We start from the raw sequence: 24,176 nt of genomic DNA, 5'->3' as shown, positions 1-24,176 counted from the left end.
CAAAACTTCCATAAAATCTTGCCAACCATGTCATACTCTCTCAGAAGGCTTCCCAAAGACTTCACGAGTAAGCCTTCCCCTTGTAGAGAAAACAAATTTGCTACCCCTGGTTTACCCACTCCGCCTAAAACACCCAATGCCAGCTGCAGGAGTACCCGTTACACTGACTTACAAGTGGTGGGACTAACCCTTTCAAGTTAGCGGATAATCTTGCCCTTTAACACACCATACCAACCCAGCGTCCGGAGCATTGCACTGAGACGCGATCTCGCGAGTCTGTACCTTCAGCAGCCTCAAACTGGCTTTCCCTAAACTCTAGACAAACTGCCGCCTTTACTTCACTTCCCTTCCACGATATCTTACCATAGTTCTCTCCTGTGTCACCTGTCTCATCTGTGCTAGCCGTAGGTGTTGTACTTTCCTTTTCCCCGAAGTCATCCAGTAGTTAGCTCGTTCATGTGGAGATTGTCCAACGCCCTCTGCAAAAATCTTTTCCTCAACAGCAGCCAGGAGTGGAATCACCCCCTCTCAGCCACATGCAAATACCCACTCCAGCGTGAACAACAGACTCTGTTATCCCGCGCAATCTTAAATTTAGCGAACATCAAAACTGTGGTGTATGCAGTGCCGACATTCCTTCTCACCAATCCACGATCTCTTGTCAACAAAACTGACGGATTCCAGGCCGCTCTATCGAGCAATAACGTGGACATTGCTGCGATCTCTGGGTCCTGGTTTTCTCTTTCCACGCCACAAGAACGTCAGACGAGAGATACCCCGTGTACTCTAAACGCCGCACAGATCGTCGCGGCGGTGGGGCAGCAGTGTAGGTGCGCGACGGCATACCGTCCCGTGTCATATCTGAAATCACTGTCCCAGAACAGCTGGAATACCTGTGGGTGTACGTGCGACCCCAACGCATGACTCGTCAGTTTTCGTCGATCACCGTACGCACCTCGTACTCACCGCCGCCGTCACCGCACGACGATTAACTCATAGAACACCTCATTTCATTTCCGGATCAAATGCGTACAGCTTTTTAGAACATTGGTGTCGGCCATCTAGGGGACTTCAATCAGATGTATATTCCCAACATCCTCTTAGACCGTGCTCTCTCTCAGGATCTCTCAAGTTGTTCGGAACAGCACCAGGGGAAGCGCCAACCTTAATCTTATCGTGACAAAACCATGAAAAAGTGCTAAAAAACTACCGAAATCCTCCCACCGATTGAACTCAGTAACCACTGTCGTATCCTGGAAAGCTCAAGTGAAGCTTAAACAAAATGACTGTAGAAAGATGCTTACTCGTGACATTCACGAGCCTAATCTGAGCAACTTTGGGAGATGGACTACTACCCAACCTTGGAGAGAAGTTTTCACCGCAACCACGACTGACGAAAAGGCTGACGCCTTCTATAGCCCCCCTGACCTGTGCCATCGCCAAGTTCTGCCCCAACTAAAACTGTCAAACCACACCACAGTGACAAACCCTATGAAACACCCAGAATCAATCACCTGATAAAGCAGAGACAGAGAACTTTCACGTCTGGGAGTCTCACCGTCACGTCTAAGTTTTACAGAGACAAGGTTCAAAGAGAGAGGGGCGCAAGAAGGGCAAACCTAGGTCGTGGTACAACGGTTGCAAGGCCATGTGAGACCTGAACCAAAAGGCCAACTTGATCCACGCCCCCGGTACCGATCAAACCGACCACACTGCCGTAGCCCCCGCCCTCAATGCTTAATTCGCGGATGTGTCTCAGTCACTGCCACCCTTGGAACTGCCATCTCTCCCGTCACTCCTACCGGCCAAACCTTTACCTGACCTCCAACTCTTGAATGTTTACTCAAACTTGCGGTCCACCAACAACTACAAGAGTCCCGGTCCCGACAACATACCTGCCTGTATTCTACAGGACTTCGCATGTGAACTGAGCACGCCTCTCTGTGACTTACACAACCCATTCAGTCAGGTAAGGCATCGCTTCTAGTCACTGAAGGGAAGCTAACGCAGTTCCCCTGTCAACGTCTAGTCAACCAAACATCGACGAACTCCGACCCATATCACTTATTCCAAAGTCGTCTAAACTCAGTGAACGCTTCGTGGCAGATTGGATAGGACAAAATATAATTAAAAGACTAGATCCCCGCCAATTTTGCGGCAGGAAACAAAGATCGACGACACACGCCCTGGTCAACTTGGTTAACTTCCTGTGCAAATCCATGTCATTGCCAAAATCAGTCTGTACACTTGTTACCACCGACCCGTCTAAAGCATTTGACAAGGTTGACCACATAAATGCTATTCGGTCCTTGCTAGACATCGGTGTTCGCCCGACCGTGATACCCTGGTAGCTTCAAGACTGAGCGGAGGCAGAGGGTGGTCTACCAGGCCGCGTTCTCAGAACAATTCACAAGGAACAATTCCCGGACCTGCCATCTTCACTTGTGTGTGACGCAAACCGCTGCGTAGTCGTTCATCTTACCCAGCCCTCTTAAAGTCAACTGCAAGAGCAATTTCAACACACGTCGTCTTTAAATTGCCGATGGGCTTATGCCAGGCTTCTGTCACACGCGGTTTCCCTCAGTCTATGTCCTATCCCTGCCTGTGTAAAAAAACAGGGTGGGGTGTAACGAAGCCAACCCATGCCTCACTCTCCTTTCAAGACCTCTTCCCAAAAGAGTAAAAAAAAAAGGTGCTATGACTGGCCCGCCGGTAGCCTGTCAATTAAGTCACACACACACAAAAATAGTGACTTGCGATTGAGCTTGTAGTCTGCCCGCGGGGCCCGACGGTGCATCGCCCGGGACTTTCTCCGTGAAGCCACCAAACGGTGACTTGAGCTCGTAGCCTTCCCGCGGCACCCCACGGTGCCCCGCCTGGGACCTTCACCATGAAGTCACAAGAATGGTGACTTGAGCTCGTAGCCTGTCCCCTCGGGATTCTCTCCGGCTCTTGGTTAAACCACACACTTTTACTTGAGCTCGTAGCCTGTCCCTCCAGGACCCTCACTGTCTCTCGGTTAAAACACACACTTTACTTGAGCTCGTGGCCTGCCCCTCCAGGACTGTCTCTCGGTTAAAACATACATTTTACTTGAGCTCGTAGCCAGTCCCTCCAGGACTGTCTTTGGTTAAAACACACATTTTAGTTGAGCTCGTGGCCTGTCCCTCCAGGACCCTCACTGTCTCTCGGATAAACACACAATTTGTTTGAGCTCGCTGCCTGACCCTCCAGGACTGTCTCTCGGTTACAACACACAATTTTACTTGAGCTCGTGGCCAGTCCCTCCAGGACTGTCTCTCGGTTAAAACACACATTTTACTTGAGCTCGTAACCAGTCCCTCCAGGACTGTCTTTGGTTAAAACACACATTTTATTTGAGCTCGTGGCCTGTCCCTCCAGGACCCTCACTGTCTCTCGGTTAAACACACAATTTATTTGAGCTCGCTGCCTGACCCTCCAGGACTGTCTCTCGGTTACAACACACAATTTTACTTGAGCTCGTGGCCAGTCCCTCCAGGACTGTCTCTCGGTTAAAACACACATTTTTACTTGAGCTCGTGGCCTGTCCCTCCAGGACCCTCACTGTCTCTCACGGCCTTCCTCCAGCCCGTACCTCTCACACGGCACTTTCTCCCGCTGGAGGCACTCTCTCAGCACTCCCTGAGACGAGCACGAATGAAGAAATGGACGGCAAATGAAGCAAAAAAAGGTAAGCAAACTGGAACCAAAAGCTCCGCAAGTAAAACAAACTCACGTTTACGTGGAGAGCGTCAGTCCCTTGGGTTGTCCGCGGATCCACGAGGGCAACAGAGGAGGTCGAACCAGGCCCGCGGGCTGTCCATGTGCTTCCGCATGCTGCCTCTTGGTGGTAGGGTTCGTGTCAGTTGTAAAGAACGTCAAGATCCACCATTCCTGTACACACATAATGCAGAACATTAGAACATGGCCGGGATCAGGTCAAAACACGATCAACCAAACATACCCCCGACAACCGTTCACACAACTCGATTAACCAACAACACATCTCCACCCGTACAAAGCCACACACGCTCTTTTTTTCCCCCCTGCCTGGTCCCCAAAGGTGGGCAAGCCACGATAACATGGGCAGCCCAGGCCTTTCATGCCTCACAACCGTCACAAGCTGTCGCACCACTGACAGAAAACAAAACACCACAATCTTACGCACGTACCGGTGACGGAAACAAGTAAGGCATGAGAATAAAAATGCACATGTCGGTAACCTGTAACCTGGGGAACTGCCGCCCGAATCCGCTTAAGCCCAAGGCAGGGGGATGCTGCAACACGACGATACAGGAAACAATCCCGTCTTGGTGGACAGTCCCGGCACTGAGCTAGATCAAACCCCACCACGAGGAGACAGACGAAAACCCTGCCTCGCAAAAAATGGGGACAAACATGTCATTTTTAGAGCAGAGTCAAAAATAACATGAAAACGTCCACACTCTCAAACTGCAACACTCGACAACGTAAACTGCGTGCCTCCCTTGCTTTTAAAAGCGAAGGATGGCAACAGATTCTAACCCTCACAAAAAACAATCCCAAAATGGCAATCTTGCTGTTCTGAGATTTGGGCACCAAATCTAAACAGAAATCCACGGCTCCAGCCTGCAACGGTCACCAAAAACGGAAGAAAAAACATCAAAACAGCCAACCTCTAAGTCTGCGTCGCTCATCCACGTTGGTTGTAGGTATCCTTAGCCTTCCACCGCAAAGGATGTCACTGGATTCTATCCCTGAAAGAAAATTTTCTCGAGGTAGCCATCTTGCTACCCAGCGACTCGGCCACCACTGCTGTCCGTCAATCCTCAAATCTGGCTCGAAGAGTCACCAAAACACACAAATACCATACAAAAAATACAAACTTACAAGCAAAACACACACCCAAACTGGAAAAAAGCGCCTCTCGCCCATCTCCGAAGAGGATTGAAGTGGATTCTGCACGGCCACTGAAAATGAAAGACGACCACGCTCTACGACGACCGAACGTCAGTAAACCACGGCCTAAAACTTACCTCAAAATGACCACAACCACAAATAAAACGACCACAAAACACCCCCCGAAAAAACGGAAACCGGGATAAAACACTTACCGTTAACAAAAACTGCCCGGACAAAAGAATTCTCTCACAAAACGCAACAAGAACCACTTAAAAGGAGAAACAACACAGCATAGCGCCACGCCACAAAGCGCTACTATATGTCCAACCTTATGGGAAACAACAGGGTGCCGTGTAGTCAAACAGACCGCCTCGGGCTTCAACTCGAACACCTCCCGCCGAAGACGTGGACGACAATCGGCATGTTTCTGCTTGGCTCACGGAGTGAAGAGCGGAAGGGTCGACGTGTGGAGCACACGGAGCTCACATGAAAGTGTACTATGGGGCACTATACCTTATTTACATAGGGGGTATGACGTCACACCGTCTGACCAATGGCTGTGCATGTTAAAAAATGTCCAGGACTTCACTATCATGCCCTCTTTTTGTTATCTAGTTAAATCGTTCAAATTTAGCCTGACGTTTTGGCGTTAAACTGTTGTCTTTCACAAGGAAGAGACATCGCCATCTTGAACTGCGCCGGATGCCTTCCGCCTACATGTGATTATTTACCACACGATTTCCCCTTAGTTTTGTCAGATATGCGCTTGATTATTCTTTAAGGTATGCCAGACAAACATAAGCCCTAAGCCCTTACCTGTCAGAATCCAAGTTAAGGATGGAAAATCGCAGTATGGCAGCGCGAGCTTAAGAGTACCCTATTATTCATTTGGCCTGTGATCAATCTTAAAGGTGATAGAGCAGTTCTCTTTCAATGTCTGATTGTTTTGTAACCGAAGGCATAATGTAGCCCACGTCACGGCAGCTTTAAGCAAACAGTAGCGCTGTTTCGCCTACTCAAAAATAGGTCTTAGTATCTGTTTGCAGTTTGTAAACGTTGTTTATGAAATAAACATCAGGACTTGTAAGTCAACACATCAAGGGTTTAGATGAATCCATATGCACTTTTGATTAAGTGTTTTATCACTTGTACCGAATGTAGGATTTTGAGAAATAATCGGGGCTTTGTAAGAGACAATAACGAACAGCTTATCCTAGCGTTGTAACTTAAGACCGAAACAGATACCGAGATATAAAGGTAAAGCAGTCATCCTCAATTGAGGTGAAGCAGGACTCTTTTGTATATAGCTACGGCAGCAGCGCAAAGGCAGTTCAATGCTTAACAATGGGGCAAAAATGCTATGGAAAACATGTTTGTGGACTAGATTCTTTGCCTTCCCAAAGTCGTAGAAGTGAATTATGAACTCAATAAAACGAAGGCCAGACAAGTGTCACAAACAAAAATTCCGGCCTTCCAAATATGGCATCATAATCACGTTTTCGTATATGGGCCTCCCTTTAACAGGCCATCATGCACCATACAATTGGCGTTGTCAGCCAAGCACACATCGGGTCAACCCTACACTTCTCGATAAGTGTGTTGGGTTCTTTTACGTGCAGAAGTTTGATGCCTGATCACCCCCACCCCCCATACACGGCGATTTCAAGTTCCCGCCCGAAAGTAGATGATATCTACTGCTTTAGCACGAGGGTCCCCGTCAGCTTGTGCCAAACGCATTTGTGTGTGTGATACCCGTATCAAAACACACTCGGAGCGTGGCGCGTACCTCAATATGACCTCAATGAAAAGCGGCCTGCAGGCCGATTTGAGCTTCTCATGAATAAACAAAGTTCAAACAAACAAACAAAATCTATTGAGTTCCACGACCCCATACCTTCGCCAAATTATGTTACAACCTTTACGAATGATATATAATAAGGTTTCTCATCGATTATATAAGATTCTTATTTCCAGGAAATGTATATTGTTAGTTGAAGATCTTGTCTACCCAAATAAGACAAGTATGAAAGTCTTGATATTTTCTTAAAGAAGGCTACTCTAAAATTTTATCAATAATGCAACTGTGTCCCTGATTTTCATTCTTATCTGATCTGACAGATGCTGCAAGAACCAATTCCCGTCATTTACCACTATGGTATTATGATATTTTCTCGTCAATTATGCAGATCAGCTCCGATTTGCATGATAACCATCTATACACATCAATCATAACTTAAGCTAGCTATAAATCAACAATCATGACGATCATCTGACCCCTTTTTGATCTCTCAAACCAACGGCATACAGCTGTTTTCATGCGCACCACTCTTCCCCACATCTGCTTGAATCTCATACAACCTGTTACTACAATGTAATGCAATGTACTGCACATAATTACGGTTGTGACGCAAGTTCTTTCATCTGGACGCAAGATGATCGAGCACTTTCAAAAAGGAAAATTTTTGCCTCGCAACTGACAACAACGTCAAGGTATCTGCTTGTGTATAACGTTACCTGCCTTTCTAAAATGCCAATATGTTTCGAATAGGCCGTCGCTAATCCGTGGCTAGCTTCTGTCTGCTCCGAATCATCTGCTACTTTCTGTCCATTGCAGACGACGGAAATGTAGGACGTGAAAGTCATACAAAGTTGGTCACAAGAGAAAACAACATTTGACCGGACTAAGGTAGCCAGAATATCTCTAAATGTCGTTCATAGCCTTATTAATGCTATCCTATGATTTGCATGAAAGCTATATGATTTAACATTAGTTTTGCTAATGTTTACAATTTTGTGCATTGGTGGGGAGGGGGGCGCTCGCAAGCAATTAAGTTGGCCTAGCTACAAATTATGATACAGTCGAAACCTGTCCGTTTTCTGCTCAGACATGACGAAATAATTCAAGATAAATAATTCATAGGTCTCTTCTGTGATACTTTTAAGGTTAGGTTTAAGAAAAGCTCTGTAAGTGTAAAGGTTTGACAAGGATTCCCTCATAAACAAAATTATTATGTTATCTTTTTTATTTTGAAGGAAGACTTGAAGTACCGTTATTCAGTGTGTAGCGCCGCCATGTTGACTCTAGAAGACCCCGCCGGTCAGGCTGAAAGACTCCTTCAGACACTTCAAGACATGAGACAGAAGGAAGAACTAACAGACGTCACTCTCGAGGTGGAAGGGCGCAGGTAAGGTATTTCTAGATCATCCAAAGTGTTCTTGATTGTCTTCCTTAATTTAGAGACAAAGTACTAGTAGGGAACATTATCCTGTTTTTAACCTGCCCCTCCCCTTAGCATTGTGCACTGATTATTAGCCATGGCATGAAATTGGACATAGAAGAACAAGGCACATTCTATAATCTTGCAGAAGATCTAATATCGAATAAAATTGCACAGAAGGGGATTTGATATTTGGATTCTTACTTTGATTAGGGAGTAAGACAACCTCCTTTCTCCACATAACTTAATTATATATTACAGTAACGTATCATTAGCCAAGGTCAGTTGACAAAAGAGATTAATGATCTCTAGTTTAAAACGTGACTCTGTCTGAAAGCACCTTGGCTGCTGAATAACTTTCCTAACTTAAGGCTTTTTCAAAACCTAACGTCTTACATCTTACAGACACAATGCCAAAGTGTTTTTCCTGCTGTTCTGTCCACAGCTTCCCGTGCCATCGTAACGTCCTCGCTGCCAACAGTCCGTACTTCTCGGCTATGTTTGCGGGAGGGCTGGCGGAGGCCACGCAGGACAGGGTCACCATCAACGGGATCAGTCAGCACATCATGGGCCTCATCCTGGACTATTTCTACACTGGAGTACTGGAGGTGTGTAATATATGTATGTATGTATGTATATAACTCAGTTCAGTGGCTAAGGGAGTAAAGTGTTTGCCTTCCATTTGGTAGGTCCTAAATTCGATCCCCAGCCGAGTCATACTAAAGACTTTATAATGGTACATACATGTACTGCTTTCTCTGCTTAGTACTCTGCATTTGGGAAAGAGTATGGGCATGCTACATGTAGTTGAAGACATCCTACCAGTGGACTAGCCCCCTGCTATAGGGAGTAGAGTACCTAGCGTTTGGTAGGTCGTGAGTTTGATCCCCGGCTGAGTCATAACAGACTTTAAGATGGTACATACTGCTTTTTCTGCTTAGCACTCAGCATTTGGGAAAGAGTATGGTACACCACTACCAGTGGACTAGCCCCCTGTTGTAGTGATTGCACAAATTTGTGTGGCCCAAGGGCTACTGAAACGGAGTTGGGCACCGCCCTATGCACCATCTGGTATGAGAAGGACTTAAATGTGTGTGTATCATATTATAGGTCTGTTACTAAGTATATGTACACCGCTGTTAAGCAGTGAATAATCACTGAGCTGGTCTATCTTGGCTAAAGAAAACACAAGTAGATAGATAAATTAACAAATGCTGTTTCCATTCCCAGGTACCCGAGGGTGAAGTACAAGAGTTGTGTGCGGCAGCATGTCTTCATCAATGCGACAAGATTCGGGAAGAATGTTCCAACTTCCTCTGCAAAAAAGTCTGCGAGAGCAACTGTGTAGGGATGTTTGCCTTTTCAGATACCTACGGTATGGAAGAACTGAAGTACAAAAGTCAGAGATACGTCGAACAGCATTTCAAGACTGTCTGTAACACTCCTGACTTCCTCCAGCTACCTCTGTGCCAGATAGTGGAATTGCTGTCACTAGTGGGGTTGTACGTAGATGATGAAGAAACTGTTCTTGAAACAGCTAAAAGCTGGATTAAAGAGTCACAGGAAAAAGAAGAGTCTGGCTCAGAGATTCTTAAGTGCATCCGTTTACCACATCTTGGCAAAGATGCATTGAGGAAGGTGAGCGAATTTCTTGGTGTGCCACAAGAAGAAGTGGACTTACAGTTGAAAGAGCAAATCCAGAGTATTAAGGATGATACACTATAGACAGAAGGAGTGGATGAAGAACGACATACAGAAGACACAGATCAAGACACAAGCCAGCAGCAAGATGTTCCTTCCAGTCTTGGGAGAGACGAAGCAATGGGAAACAACACTTCAGCACTTCTTGCGTGTGCACCTCGACTTGGAACCAGGTACAAGGAAATGATTATATTCCAGACAAAGTTGGTAGACTCTGAGGACAGCCACGGCTTCCCTGCCTACGAACCACGCTCTGGAAAAGTGTACAATCTTTCCTCTCAGAGGATTGGCCAAAACATGTGGGACAATTTTGAGGATACTGATTACATTATCCATAGCATGGTTGCCACACCGACTTGCGACCTGTTTTCACTGACATACATAGATCCTGAAATGGTCAACAATGACTTACCACTTCATGTGCATTGTTTGGTCCGTCCAAAGGAAAGGAAACAAGTATGGAGATACCACGGTTATGCGTTCCAAGATAATAATTTCGACCTAAGATACTGTAGTCTGGTGTATCTAAACGAACACGTGTACACTATGAAACTAGGGCCGCCGGACGACCGCTCACAAACATGGCACTGGTTGTACAGGAAGAGTATGCAGGACTTGATTGGCGTAGAGATCGACGCGCCGTGGTTACGGAGACACTGGGGAGACCAGTTTTGGGATCGGTGGGAGCAGCTACCGGCGCAACGAGTCGGAACCCTCGCGGCATGCGGCGAACTTCTGTACTTCATTGGCGACACCGTCTTCTACAGCTGCGACCCTGACGCTCACACCCTCACCTCCCTGACCCTCCCACCTGATCCAATCAACAAGCTGGACGAACGACCGGTTCTCACCGCTCACAAAGGCCTGCTGTACTTCCTGAAGCACAGGACAACCACCGCTCATCTACCAACGTTACAGATCTACGATCCAAGCGAAGGAAAGTGGCGCGTAGGACCGCGCCTTCCCCTACTGTCCAACAAAGTTAAACTCTTAATCCTACAACTTGTTGTGTATGGCGGACAGTTAGTTCTCGTTGTTGGCACCAAAGAAGGCTCGTGGAGTTGTCCTGATCAAGGCACGATCCAGCTGTCGTTTTTCAAGTACGGCGCGCGCTGTTGGGAGCAGGCAGACATCGACCCCCCGCCAATAGGGAAGTACTTGGCTGACGAGGTACTACCTTTTGGTGTGAGCTGTCTGGTGGCCAAGCTGACTCCAGAATCTCTAGACAGTGGAGACAGATTCCTCCAATGAACATTAGATTCAAATCTCTCACATCACTAACTACAATTTGTGTGGCAATCGGCTACTGAATAACTGTGCAATGATGAATGGATTTAAGGCTTAGTACACAGCCAAAAGTGGTTCCAAAATGTGTAGAGCTGAATGTATCTAATCCTATCCATGTATCAAAACTCAACTTGTTATCCATACCAGAAAAGTTGTTAAAGAATGATACTATTTCAATATTAACTCCTGTTAAACTGATATATTACTTACATTTATCAGGATTTCTAGTACTAGTCAGGGGTTTTGCTAGAAAAAATAAACAAGAGGGAGCACACGCAGACGAGGGAGCAAATTCTATGTATTTATGGAAGAATCGATCCCTGAGGGAAGGCTGTATGCTGGGGATTAAGCTAAAATCTGAATTTGACAAGGGGGCGCTGGGCTGAAACAAGAAGGCGCAGCGCCCCTCTTTCCCGATTTAGATGAACCCCTGCTAGTATTAGCACAGTATTATTCTTTTGTTTATTCATCTATTTTTATCATGATTATACTGTTGTTTCTTTCAGACTCATTTTATATGAGATAGACTAGGACACAGACCCTGTTCATATTAAGCCTATCATAGCCAGTTGAATAAATTAAAAGATTTAACTGGCTAATTTAGCTGGCTATCTTAGCCCAATATGAACACAATTTGACCAGTAGGAGGTGGTTTCAATTTAAAGTGCTATAACCCTTATTTAGCAGATTGAATTGTGTTCATACTGGGCTAAGATAGCCGTTTAAATTAGCCGATTAAATCTTTTAATTTATTCAACCGGCTATGATAGGCTTAATATGAACGGGGTCACAATATAAGACTGATACTATAGTAGGTTATGTTTATATTTTTTTCTACTTGTGTTCTTTTATATAGAATCAGTTAGTACTCATTCTTTTAGGAAATTTACAAATGTATTAGTGTAGGGTTATGTAGATCTTTGTAGTTTATCTTGAAATATGAATGTTAATCTCAATATAAAGTATGAAAATACATGTACATGTAGTGTGTATGGATAAGAGTTAAATTTGTACAAATAGTTGTTAGATATAGTGTAGAAGGGCATAGGATGGATTTTTAGAGTCTTGAAGTAGAATATATTAGTGGGCAAAATATGCGAGAGTTTTTGATAAAAGTCTATTAAACCTTATGAACAACTTTTAAATTGTCCCCCAGTGGTTGATTCTTGCCTGGTGGAGGCTACACATAGGAACATTGATTGAAGTCAACAAGAGCCAAATGATGAAAAATTCTGAATGGTTCATTTTGGCATTTTTCCCCAACTTCAGTATTCCTTATCGTACAGGATGATATGAAGTAATGCTTCTATTTTTTACAATCATTCAGAAGTGCATTGTGAATTCTCTGAATGAAAAACGAAGCTTTTAGGCTTAGAATTTTTTCCTTCAATCTAAAACGCCGAAATGAAGAAAGGTTGGTTCAATATAAATAAATAAACGTGTGTCCATCACGGGTATCCACTGTTGATGATGAGAACCTCAATATAGATGATAAATCAACTCGACCTCCTTTAGTGACGGTCTCCCAGCGCCGCCTGTTTTTTCTTAGCGGTATTGCAGTATAGGTTTCACCTTTTGGCGACATATAGGATATAGGCTATATGTCTCCTATGGCCTAAACTTTCACTGGGAAAATCAATGCAAGCAAAATTATTCTACATAAACTTAGTTAAGAGAATGATCAAGAAGTATGTAGTTTGAAATGAGCAAATGGGGCAGTATTTTGGTACATTTTCTGTCTGTTTTAAAAGCTACAGGATAGCTGGAAATTGATTGGTCAAAAATTCTACATTCACCAATCAGCATACAACAGTGTCTGATGTGCGGTAATAAGTATAGTATTATCCGTAAATGTAATAGATGCACATTGATTGGTCAAAAATTCTACATGGACCAATCAGCATACAACAGTGTCTGATGTGCGGTAATATTGTGAGTATTATCCGTATGTATAGCAATGAGAACCAATCAGCGTTCACATTACCCTGAGACCGAACAACACAGCATGTATCCGCGACTGAGCGATAGAAAAAATAGTACGACCGAAATCTTTGAACAGTTTGTAAAACAATTACCGTGAAAGCCAGCGAGGCATCATCTTTACTTTACGGTAGTACAATAAGTCTGCTCTTGGATCGTACGAATAAAACTATGAAGTTTGGTTAGTCGGCGTACGTATGGGCGGACCTTTGCAGCTGACTACTGGGGTGAGTAGGCAGATGGCGCGAAAATGTAATAGATACACATTGATTGGTCAAAAATTCTACATTCACCAATCAGCATACAACAGTGTCTGATGTTCGGTAATATTGTGTTTATTATCCGTATGTATAGCAAAGAGAACCAATCAGCGTTCACATTACCCTGAGACCGAACAACACAGCATGTATCCGCGACTGAGCGGTAGAAAAAATAGTTCGTCCGAAATCTTTGAACAGTTTGTGAAAAAATTAACGTGAAAGCCAGCGAGACATAATCTTTACTGTACGGTAGTACAATAAGTCGGCTCTTGGACCGTGCGAATATGTACCTAATACCTATGTTTCAGCAAGGACCTTGGTTTCAGATGCAATATCACGGCCATCTTTCAGTGACGGTCTCCCAGCGCCCCCTATTAGTTATTGTCAGTACTGCAGTTCGTACCTCACTGTGTAGTACGGGGCTGCATAGGCAGGTTTGGGCAATAGAAATGGCGCTAAGATTGCAGAAATTACTGTATGATCGGTAATGTAATCAATTTTCGTATGTTAACACTTCATCAAATTGACAATGATTAGAACAGATACTAAGGCAAGTAGAAGGAAGTTCGGAGGTAGTGTGCGCGCCTGAAAACGTGTCCCTCCGGGGCGACTTTCTTGGAAGTCGCGGCGTTTGGAACCGCCACACGACAGGCACAGCAACCTCCTCTCTTGCCTTTCTTGGTCTTTTTCGTCACTGTATCTTATTTTACGTGAAAATACATAACTATATATTAAGTAACTAAATACTAACTGAGATAATAATTAAAGACAAGCACGGCTGCGGTTTATGGATGAATATGATAAATGAACTTTTGGTAGAACTATTCGGGCCATGTTTTATTTGGCTATGGCAGATCTGAAATAGTGATGTTATCAATTTGCATTATAGTATAATGATAGCGCCACCTAGGGAGTCGATGGTATAATGCAGCGTTATGTTTATCCACACACCATACAGCATTAATATTTGGAAAGGAAAATTGAGTCTATCCATGGATAAACAAACGAAAACACCGTTGCATTCGTACCATGCATCTTTGTTTAAAGAAACAGGGTGGATAATTGGATGCAGCAGTCCTTTTGAAAAGTACAATTTACAGGAAATGTATACTCGACCACTTCCAGTAGTAGAATGCAAAGAAAGCATATCATTTTTGACCTGACTTTCGATTGCTTTCTTTTCAAAGTGTCTTTTATTTCATTTTCCTTGACTTAGAAAGGTCGGATATTCGAAGTTGACGTCAAAGTAGCCACGAGGAATCAAACCCCTTCTAGAGTCTTTCACCATTTCCCCATTCCTGAAAAGACCGAAATTTGGCAATTTGACGGTCGTTTTAACGATTTTCGGGAGACGACCGGGAGCGGTACTGCAGATTAGGCTCTGCTAGAGTATTCAGTACCAACCTGTAAAAATATGAAAATAACCCCTACATTAGGCTTAAAGTCAGTGAACACTTTTCCAAATAGGTCCAGACGTCATCACGTACAATTTGAATGACTTTTAAGACTTTTTAAAACGCGAGTTCACATAAAAAGGATCGATTAGTAGGCTCGGACAAGAAGCCGATGTGACATCCGTGGCTATCCGTCGAAGCGCCGCCTACATTCGCGTACACACAACTTTTTGCATACAATCATCATTTTAAAGATATATGCACACATTAGTCGCGTTTCCTTGAGAACTTTGGCCTTTTACTCAACTGATCATCTGCTTGTATGATGAATATCTGGACGCCAGGCCACAAAATGATATGACAAGGACATACCAGTGGCAAATATACTGGTGCTCTGAAAACACTGCATTGTAAGCCTTACTACTGTATTGTTAAATTTCCACACAAGTTGATAATATCTGTGTGATAATCATCCCATATGTTTTATATCACGACGTCGGGCCTTGTTATGCTGTACGCAGCTTTCGTATACCACAAGCATGGCGCTTCACTATCCGTACCATACATATAGTTATCCATGAAGCATGGTAATGTCAGTAACGAAGTATTATTATAAGACAGAGAAAAAATACGTTTGGGAATTCAAATGATGAACGTTTGTTACTGCAGTTTCAATCGTTTTGCAGCTCGTCTGGTTAAAAAGAAATGTAACTCAATAGATAGCTAATGGGTATGACGATGTCAATACAGAACCAACATGCAATTCTGCGATTGATTGTCACCACTGCAATCTCCTTACGTTTCCCTTCTTATCAAACAGTATGAAATAGTTTTAAGGGAAAGTAAAAAATATCTAGAAAACATCAAAAAGTACGAAAGAGGTTTCACCAACCTGGAGACGCAAGTAATTAAGCAAGTAAGCAAGCCAAGCCTGCCTGGGACCTTAAACAAAAGACGGCAGGATAAGAGAAAGGTAAGTTGTGCCCGACCGTGTATAGTTCTGCCTTAATTCTAATTTTCTATTAGGAAGAGTCATCCTAGAGTGTGATGCTCTGTTTTATCAAGGAGGTTATATACCGTCAAAATATACTCTTGTACAGTCTTTTAAAGCAAGTCATGATATCTTCAACTGTTGCAACAACTTAAACAGAGACGTTAAGAGAGTTATTGTTTATAAATATGTTATCCATATTGCAAAATAGTTTCATAATAGATGACAAATGTCAGAGGAACGTCAAGTTCAAGGACAAGTGACGGTGCCTGCCATATTTTGATCAACAGTACAGGACATTGCCCAATCACGATGGCTTTTTTTGTGGACTAGATTAAGAGCCCGGACAAAACGTAAACCAAACGTTAAGATGAACGGAGACACCTTACATGTACTCGTTTCTCTAATGTAGTCTTTTATTTGTGGTCCCAGTCAGATTTGAGCAACTCTAAAAACTCAATCGCTTGCGACTCCGACTTAGCGACACCTCCGTTGTACAATCTGGTGTTGGCAAATAATTTTTTCCTCACAAATCAAACGACATGATGGTGTTTGATAAGGACGAAAATCTTATAATATGAGTACAATAATAACGCTTGATCGCCAGCATAAGGTAATGTCCACCAGAAATCCACTTCGGATTGGCCAAGTTGGCCCGAATTACTAGAATTATTCTTTTTTCGTCTTGATATGATATTAGTATTACACTTATTGACATCATAAGACTGTGCGCTCTTCTTCAACTTTATTTTGTTCCAACATCAGCTTGTTTTAACGTCAACATAAACATCACCCATTGACCACTACATCACTGTATCCACATGCAATAACCATCGAAATAGAATATAGATATCATAAAGCTGCATGAAAATAGCTCATTATCATTGTACTACTTAGTTTTTGATCATAGCTTTAACGTACTTTGAATCTACATGTATGGTTCGTACAGCAAAGCGCTATATCCTTTGTGTCAGTGAAAGTAGCGTACAATTCAACATGGTGCGGATTCGTGTACTGGATCTTTGATATGAAAATGTTGAATAATAATCATAGATAGATATTATCAATATGAAATTTTGTGGAAAAGTTTGAATCCTCATCAAGTTGTTAAGCATACAGCATGTGTTTTCAGTAAATCAGTCTATATGTTGCAGGTTTGTACTAGTTATTTCGCACATGTAGTCTGGTTTTCAAATCATTTGAAAACGTTTTCAAATCATTTGAAAACCAGACTACATGTATCTATCATATATATGCGGGTGAACAGTTGAACAAGAGTTCTTAGGGTGAGCGAATAATGTCCACATATATCCTTAACCTACTCATTACGTACAAAAAGCGATGTGAACATGAATGTAGGCGGCGCTTCGACGGACGGCCACGGATGTCACAACAGCTTCTCACCCAAGCCTAAGAATCGGCCATTTTTAAATGAACTCGTGGTTTAAAAAGTCTTAAAAGTCATTCTAAATTTGTCCGAAGGCGTCTTGATATGCTTGAGAAAGTGTTCACTGACTTTAGGTCTAATGCCTGGTATATTTTCACATTTTGAAAAGTCAGTAATAAATACCCTATCAGACCCTAATCTGCAGTACCGCTCCCAACCGTCTCCAGAAAATCGTTAAAACGACCTTCAAATTGCCAAATTTCGGTCTTTTCGGGAATGGGGAAATGGTGAAAGGCTCGCAAAGGGTTTGAATTTTGGAGGCTAAGTTAGCTGTTCTTTCATGAATTTGAACATGCAAAACCAAGAATAATGATGTAAAAGACATCTAAAGAACAAAAGAATAGGATACTAGGTCAAAAATCATATGCTTCCATCGAATTATCCCAATAGAAGTGGCCGAGTGTACATGTCCAGTTATTCTGTGAAATAAGAAGAATTTGAACAAATTCAACGACGTTTTTGTTTATTTCAATATCTCAATAGATCTAATGTCCATTCAAAGATGCTATAATGTGTATATAAGTTTTGAAAAATGGGATGCCAGTACTTGACGGTGCAGTATGACCTCGGGCGTCGGGGGAAGCAGTTTGGTGGCTAGCAACCAAGAGTAGCTATATGTAGAACTATTGTTACCAAGGTACACCTATATACCACCTACTCATGACTTAAAAGAAGGATTCTATATACACTTGTCAATATGATACGTTAGCACGCCTTTTGCGTCTAGTTCGCGCATGAATTCGTACTCAGTATTGTAGTGATGCGGTTTGGGGAAGAGTCCATGTCCTGGCAGGGGGTCGTCGTGGTAGTGGAAGCGGACGGTGCGGTTCCACGGGTCGAAGTCCAGCGGGTAGAAGCCGTACAGGTCCAGCTGGTCACAGAACGTCAAGGCCAGGAGGTACGCGATCACGCCGACAGAGGGCGCTTCTGCGTCAGGGTATAGCTTCTGGAGCATCCTACATAGAAACAAAACATCCATTAAATCAAGGAGGTTATATCTTATATAGACTTAAAATCAATGCTGTAAATGCAGAAATGTTCGCGGTGGTTTTATGTTCGCGGTTTTTGCGGTGAACTCTTTGTCGCGAACTTAAAGCCACCGCGAAAAGCCGTTTCATTTTGTGACTGTAGAGCTGCTATTGTTTTAAAAGCGAACTCAGAACCACCGCGAACACTCCCTTTTCTCCCTACCGCGAAATTAAATCCCCGCGAACATTTCTGTATTTACAGCTATTCTGCTGCTATACAACAGATCTATCAGTGGACTAGCCCCGCTGTAGCATTAAAGAGGAAGAATAACTTTATTGCACGACAATTGTTAATGGTACAAACTTTGGCAAGTTGCATATACATTGTATGACATTTGGACTACTGCTAATATCTAACAATTGTTAATAACTAATCTACATGATTGTACAGCTGTGTGGCACAAGAGCTGAAGAGATAGGCGTTGTCCTATAGACCATATGGTGTAGGATGGCTTGACTAAAGGTAGTGGATAGGGCCAACCACTGAGAGGAAATAAGGAGAATGTACTTAATTTGCGGCGTAAGTTAGACTAAATGAGATAATTACTGTGGCCGACAGGTACAATGAGCAACACACATCTACTTTGGGTGCGCACACACCGCTACTTTTACTCTTTTTTTTTTACTAGGCTGTGCTACCCAAAGTAGGTGTGTGCGCACCCAAAGTAGGTGTGTGTTGTTCATTGTACCTGTCGGCCACGGTAGATTATAGATTCCCAGTAGTATCAGTAAGGATAGTACTTACTCCACTGTTAGGTCCTTGAGTGTGACCAGGTTGTAAGTCATCGTGGCTCGGAGTTGGTGATCATCTAATATCTGCAGCAGGTCTTCTAGTCTCAGACTCGGTCCACTAGCCACGCCCAGCTCTAGATCATACAGCGGCTTAGGGTAGAATATGATGGTGTTGTTAAACTGTCTGAGTCTTGTCAGGATCTCGTCCTTTTCTTGTACTTTGACGCTCAGCGCTTCTTTCTTCTTCTTGTCTTCAGCGTCTGGAGCGAAACTGTTGGTGTATATGTGCAGTTTGTAGGTGCCGAGAACTACAAGATCGACCTTCGTACCGACGTCATCCTTGAACTCCTCTAGCGGCGCGAAGTTGAACCGCAGGACGAAGTCGTGTTGGTCGATCTCGCTACCGCAGCCGCTGTTCCGAACGATGCCGCTACTCCCCACGATCGCGCACGACTTCTGTCGCACGACAGGAGTGTCTCCCCGACATTCCGTGTACGGTTCTCCGTGTTTGTGGCATTTTTCTGTGTCGTGTTCGAAGTTGGAAAAGGAGACTATGTCCCGGTCGAGTTTGAAGACCGTGTTTATGTATTTTCTACAACAACAACAAAAAAGAAAGGACAAAGATAAGAAACTTGTCACATGTAACAATACGTGCAAAATAGGTGTGCCTTATAAAAGAATAAAAGAGTTAACTGCGATGGTTTTAAACAACTTCGCCAAAATATTGCCAAAATATGTCTTTATTGCAATATTCTCAGAGCTCTAAAAATGATAGATTCTCCTAGTCAAATCTATCAACACAACTGCAAGTTAAAAATTGTAGGATAGTCATACCTCGTATGAAGGTTCATCAATGACGGTAATATCGACTTATTAAGATTACACGTCATTTCCGTTCACAATATACTGAAGGATTCAATAACAAGCTTTTGGTCAGTCCACTCAAGTTGAAATGACCTGAAGCCTATGTCACGTGACCTGAACGAAAGTGTGACGTCACCAACGGGTCAAAGGTGCTCGGAAGTCGGTATCAACCCCCGTCTCTGTTGAGGGATGGTCGATGGGCTCTGATCAAGGTGGTTTTATGAAACCTCCTTGCTCTGGCTTCTTTGACTCTTCTCAGAGATTAATCGACCAAAAGCTTGAATTGTACATGTCGTCGAATGTTTTAACGTTGTATTGTGTACGGAAAAAAAGTGTAATGCTTTTACTATGATGTAGTCCTACCTGATATCATCTGCCGTCTTGAAGTGTTTGTTTCTCCAATCGTTGTCTCCGTGCCACGGCCCGTCCGGAGGCGGGACTACTTTCATCATCTGTTTACGCTGTGGTGGTGATTCGGCTGATTTCTCGATTGGTCCGCCCTGAACTTTCTGCACCAGACTTACACTTCTTCCGTGTCTTATTCTACGGTCATCAAGTCTGTGGTGACAATTAAAACATCGTTTCAATTTCAATGGAACACTCAAGCCCCCCTCTCACTGGACCCGCGACACATTGGCGACCTCGCTTGATTTGTGTTACCCTTGATTTCATAATGGGAATATCATGCATGCAAAACTTACAAGTATTGCTAAAAAGACAATAAAACACACAAAGCGTAAATGGATACATCTTTTATCGGTGAAATGCATTGCCATGCTGTCGCAGCGAGGTCGCCAACGTGTCGCAGGTCCAGCGAGATAGAGGCTGTAGCGCTGAGTTCGTAGCTGGACTTTGAAATGATTGATTGTTTTGTTTGCTTGTTATGTGGTGTTTTCTGGTTGTTTCTCATTGCTGCCGAGTTTATGACAGCCTAAGAAACTCGATAGCATGTCCAGAACGTGAGATATCAAAACCGGACTTTCCACTGCAGTACCTCAGGAAGCCGCTATGAGGCTCATTATCTAACTTGACCTTTGGTTTGTCAACCTATCATAAGGATCCATCCACTGCTTCTCCACTTATATGCTGGCAACAAAGAAACAAACACACACACACACGCGCGCACATACACACACGCACACACACACACACATACACACACACACACGCACACACATTCACACACACACACACACACACACGCACACACATTCACACACACACGCACACACGCACACACGCACACATAAACACACACACACACACACAAACACACACACACACCAGCACACACACACACACACAAAACAAAACAAAAAACACAAACACACAAACACAAATATGGAGGCTAGATTTTCGACTGACATCTAATACCCCTTTTTCTGTGTCAAACGTGTTACAAGTGATTTATAGATTTAATTGAGTGTGCTTAGAAAAATTGTCTGCTGGACTAGCCTGAGGACAAAGCCTTAACTATGTCGTTGCACGTATGTCTATGCATGTATTGTTTGAGGTACACTAAAACATATTTTCTATTTTCTAACTTCAATAATGTGATGTGAGAGGCGATGGTAGAAAAGCTCACCACCAAGCCGGTGTGACAGCAAATATGATCACCCGAAAAATTCTGACCAGGTGAGGTAACTTTTGTTTTGGCCTGTTACACCAACTGTCTATTTGGTGGGATCATGCAATGGCCGAGGCAAATGAATGTATAATGACCGCTGGGCATATGCAAGTTTGAGTGTACTAGTAGTATATTCTGACCTTTGGACTACACACTGGGTACAACCGACGTCATGAAGATGGTGACCATTTTGATGACGTCGTCGTACCCTGTGTATTTTAATACGTGTACACAGACGTACCCATAGTTGACAGTGTAGACTCCTAGCCAGTAGCTTCCAGTCATCATCACCAACCACGTCACAACTATCAGAAACCAGCTACGGGGGAGGTCAAATTCCGCCATGGTTGTCCTCAAAACTGGAAAGAAATGAAATCAACAAATGTATGATCAATCAGAAACTCTCTACTAGATGCCCCTGCACCTATTTTGTGCTCAACTGATACATTTCTTATTTTCAATCTTTAAGGCGACCGTGTAAAAAAATGAGCATACTTCTTGCTTTCTTCATGTATACCGTCGTCATTTGGTAGTGAAAAAGGCTCATCGCCAATGCCAAAAATGCCGGGCTTCGCAGTTGAGCCTCCTGTTTCCAATTAGTTGGATCTGAGAGACCCCGGATCGAATATGGGAAGGGTAACCTTGTCGGAGCTGCACCGTCATTCGGAAGAGACGTAAAATGGGGGTCCCGTGTTCGAAGAGGTGCCACGAGCACGTTACAACAGCCTCATTACTCAGGTACAACCTCAATACAACCTGGTGAATATCAAATACTTGTGATGCGTCCCCAATCGCCCTATAAATAAAAACACTACGTACGATACTAGCAACTAGACATTTTGACAAATATTAAAACGTTTACACACAACAAAAAGGGTTTGCTACTTTGGGGTCTAAACTCTAGACCTGATCGGCTTGTTTTTATTGTGATTGTAGTTCTTACTCTTAGGCCGGGCTAAGAGGTGTTTTACCGGCCTCAGTCATGAAGCAAATGTCTTTGTCTAGACAGCCTATCTTTCCAGCCCGCCTTTTTGTTTACTATCGCTCCGTAGAGTGAAGTAATTGAAACCAACACCGGGAAAATTTCCGGTGGGTGGGCGGCAACAATACCGACTAGCCCCGCCGAGATTCTCTAGCGCACACAGTGGTGTGGTTACCAGGCTACTGCAAAGCGCATGACATTTGTTTCCCAACTCCCCTAGCCTGGAATATACACCTAATAGAGACTCGGGAGCCATGATAGGTCTGAATACCAGGCTACAACCCTCCAGCGAGGTCACGTATTTTAAGCAGACATTTGTTCAACTGACCCCAGAGGTCGACTATGTAATTTCAGACAGTTCCAAATAATTTGCTGAGTCAAAATTGCATATCGTTTATGTAACAACTTGACACTGTATACATGAACCCCTTGTTGTAACCTAGAAAACTAATCCATACTGTAACAATTGAGAAAAAATATACTAGAACAACAATCAACTACATGTACATAGATGATAACAATACTGCAACGACAAAGCCCTTATGACTTGTGAACTTTGAATATTTTCACTAGACTTCAATTAAATCTGTGTTTTCGAGAATTAGGCGTCTTAGGTTGAATGACATCGTTCGGTATGCACATGGTCAAATGTTACAGACACCAAGTAGACCTAGTTTTGAATCAGCAGGTTAACTAAACGAGTTACTAGCGCTAACCTGGTTAGTACTCAGCTTGAACTAGCACTCACCTAGTTAGTATACCATACTACCGAAGATAGAAGCGGCACAGTCGTAAACGGATGAACATTAACGATGATACGTCAATGATATGTTCTTACTTGTGCTGTACTAATGAATGAAACATGGCGCGGGGCCTCGAGCAAAAAACCTTAACCCATGACCCCACTCGTCAAGGACAGCAATTGTAAGATACCAAAGAAACAAAATGTCGTTTTGAAAATTTTCAGTATCTTGAGAATGTTTTTATTGACGTTTGTCGTGCGGATTTGTTCAATATGACGATTTATCAGCTACAATCTATGTTATCTTTTAGACGACAATGTAAGGCGGGAACGTGAGCAAAGAAAATTGTATGTTAATCATTTTGACCTTTTCGAAATCTTGTCAGACGAGTTTGTGACGTAAGAGACCACCGAATGAATAGCTTGTATCTCTTTAAAAAACGACACCTTGCGAATTACCTGTGGTCTACACTTTTGTGTTAAGAGAGCGTCGATAATTTCATTATTGCAACGAATGACTCGCTCTCGATGCATTATCCCTTACGTAAGTCTTCAAAGCTGTTTGCTCTGTTGCGTAAAATTTGAATGTCAATTGAAATCATTCTTCAACAAACCACTTCGCAGACTTGCAATTTTAAAAGTCTGAATTATCTGGGTATTAACATTTGTACACACACATTCTGGGAGAGTTACTCTAAAGTTAGGGAAGGTTGCTTGTGGGGTTAAAACGTAGGGTACTTGCTAAAGCCATGCACTCTGTATAGTCGTTCCACTTGAAGAATTGGAAGCAGTACGCTTCGTTTAACGTATTCTATGGTGGGTTAGAGATAGTCTCTACAAGACTAACTACGCCGGCTATAGGGAGAATATTTGCCAAGGTTTCATTTGCAGGCTCCGTGGGCAAAATGTGATCTTCAGCGTGTTCTGATTCAACTGGCTAATTATTCCCTTTTTTACCGAAATCTACGATCCATACGCCCGTAGGAGGGCCTGGTGGAGGCTATGTTAGAGATTCGACGAC

At 43.3% G+C, this 24,176-nt stretch overlaps 2 protein-coding genes across 7 annotated transcripts; one reads left to right on the top strand and one right to left on the bottom strand.

The window, feature by feature from the left end:
• The first annotated feature begins 7,500 nt into the window (after positions 1 to 7,500).
• LOC136425458 (kelch repeat and BTB domain-containing protein 8-like) lies at positions 7,501 to 12,253 on the top strand. Of its 6 annotated transcripts, none has more exons than XM_066414316.1 (4): positions 7,501 to 7,588; positions 7,961 to 8,087; positions 8,566 to 8,728; positions 9,351 to 12,253. In XM_066414316.1, the coding sequence occupies exon 4, from the start codon at positions 9,942 to 9,944 to the stop codon at positions 11,070 to 11,072; it is 1,131 nt and encodes a 376-aa protein (XP_066270413.1). In that variant the 5' UTR covers positions 7,501 to 7,588; positions 7,961 to 8,087; positions 8,566 to 8,728; positions 9,351 to 9,941; the 3' UTR covers positions 11,073 to 12,253. The 6 variants fall into 3 exon arrangements, with proteins under 6 accessions (XP_066270413.1, XP_066270416.1, XP_066270411.1 ...); XM_066414314.1 differs by having other exon boundaries at positions 7,503 to 7,588; positions 7,936 to 8,087; XM_066414315.1 differs by having other exon boundaries at positions 7,511 to 7,588; positions 7,940 to 8,087.
• A 5,550-nt stretch (positions 12,254 to 17,803) lies between these two features.
• LOC136426011 (alpha-2,8-sialyltransferase 8B-like) lies at positions 17,804 to 23,436 on the bottom strand. The gene is made up of 5 exons (XM_066414944.1): positions 23,162 to 23,436; positions 21,673 to 21,790; positions 20,168 to 20,362; positions 18,954 to 19,532; positions 17,804 to 18,136 (listed from the first exon to the last, which is right to left on the bottom strand). The coding sequence occupies exons 2-5, from the start codon at positions 21,774 to 21,776 to the stop codon at positions 17,860 to 17,862; spliced, it is 1,155 nt and encodes a 384-aa protein (XP_066271041.1). The 5' UTR covers positions 21,777 to 21,790; positions 23,162 to 23,436; the 3' UTR covers positions 17,804 to 17,859.
• Positions 23,437 to 24,176: the final 740 nt, after the last annotated feature.

The sequence above is a fragment of the Branchiostoma lanceolatum genome, chromosome 19 (assembly GCF_035083965.1).
Source record: "Branchiostoma lanceolatum isolate klBraLanc5 chromosome 19, klBraLanc5.hap2, whole genome shotgun sequence".
In the NCBI taxonomy this organism is placed as follows: domain Eukaryota; kingdom Metazoa; phylum Chordata; class Leptocardii; order Amphioxiformes; family Branchiostomatidae; genus Branchiostoma; species Branchiostoma lanceolatum.
Note: the sequence above shows the minus strand (reverse complement) of the source record. Positions and strands in the feature narration are given on the sequence as shown.

Coding starts and splice junctions, on each gene's coding strand:
- LOC136426011 (XM_066414944.1), bottom strand. CDS start 21,776: ATGGCGGAATTTGACCTCCCCCGTAGCTGGTTTCTGATAGTTGTGACG. Junction 19,533..20,167: donor AAGACGGCAGATGATATCAG/GTAGGACTACAT, acceptor TTGTTGTTGTAG/AAAATACATAAACACGGTCT. Junction 18,137..18,953: donor CTCAAGGACCTAACAGTGGA/GTAAGTACTATC, acceptor GTTTCTATGTAG/GATGCTCCAGAAGCTATACC.
- LOC136425458 (XM_066414316.1), top strand. CDS start 9,942: ATGGGAAACAACACTTCAGCACTTCTTGCGTGTGCACCTCGACTTGGA.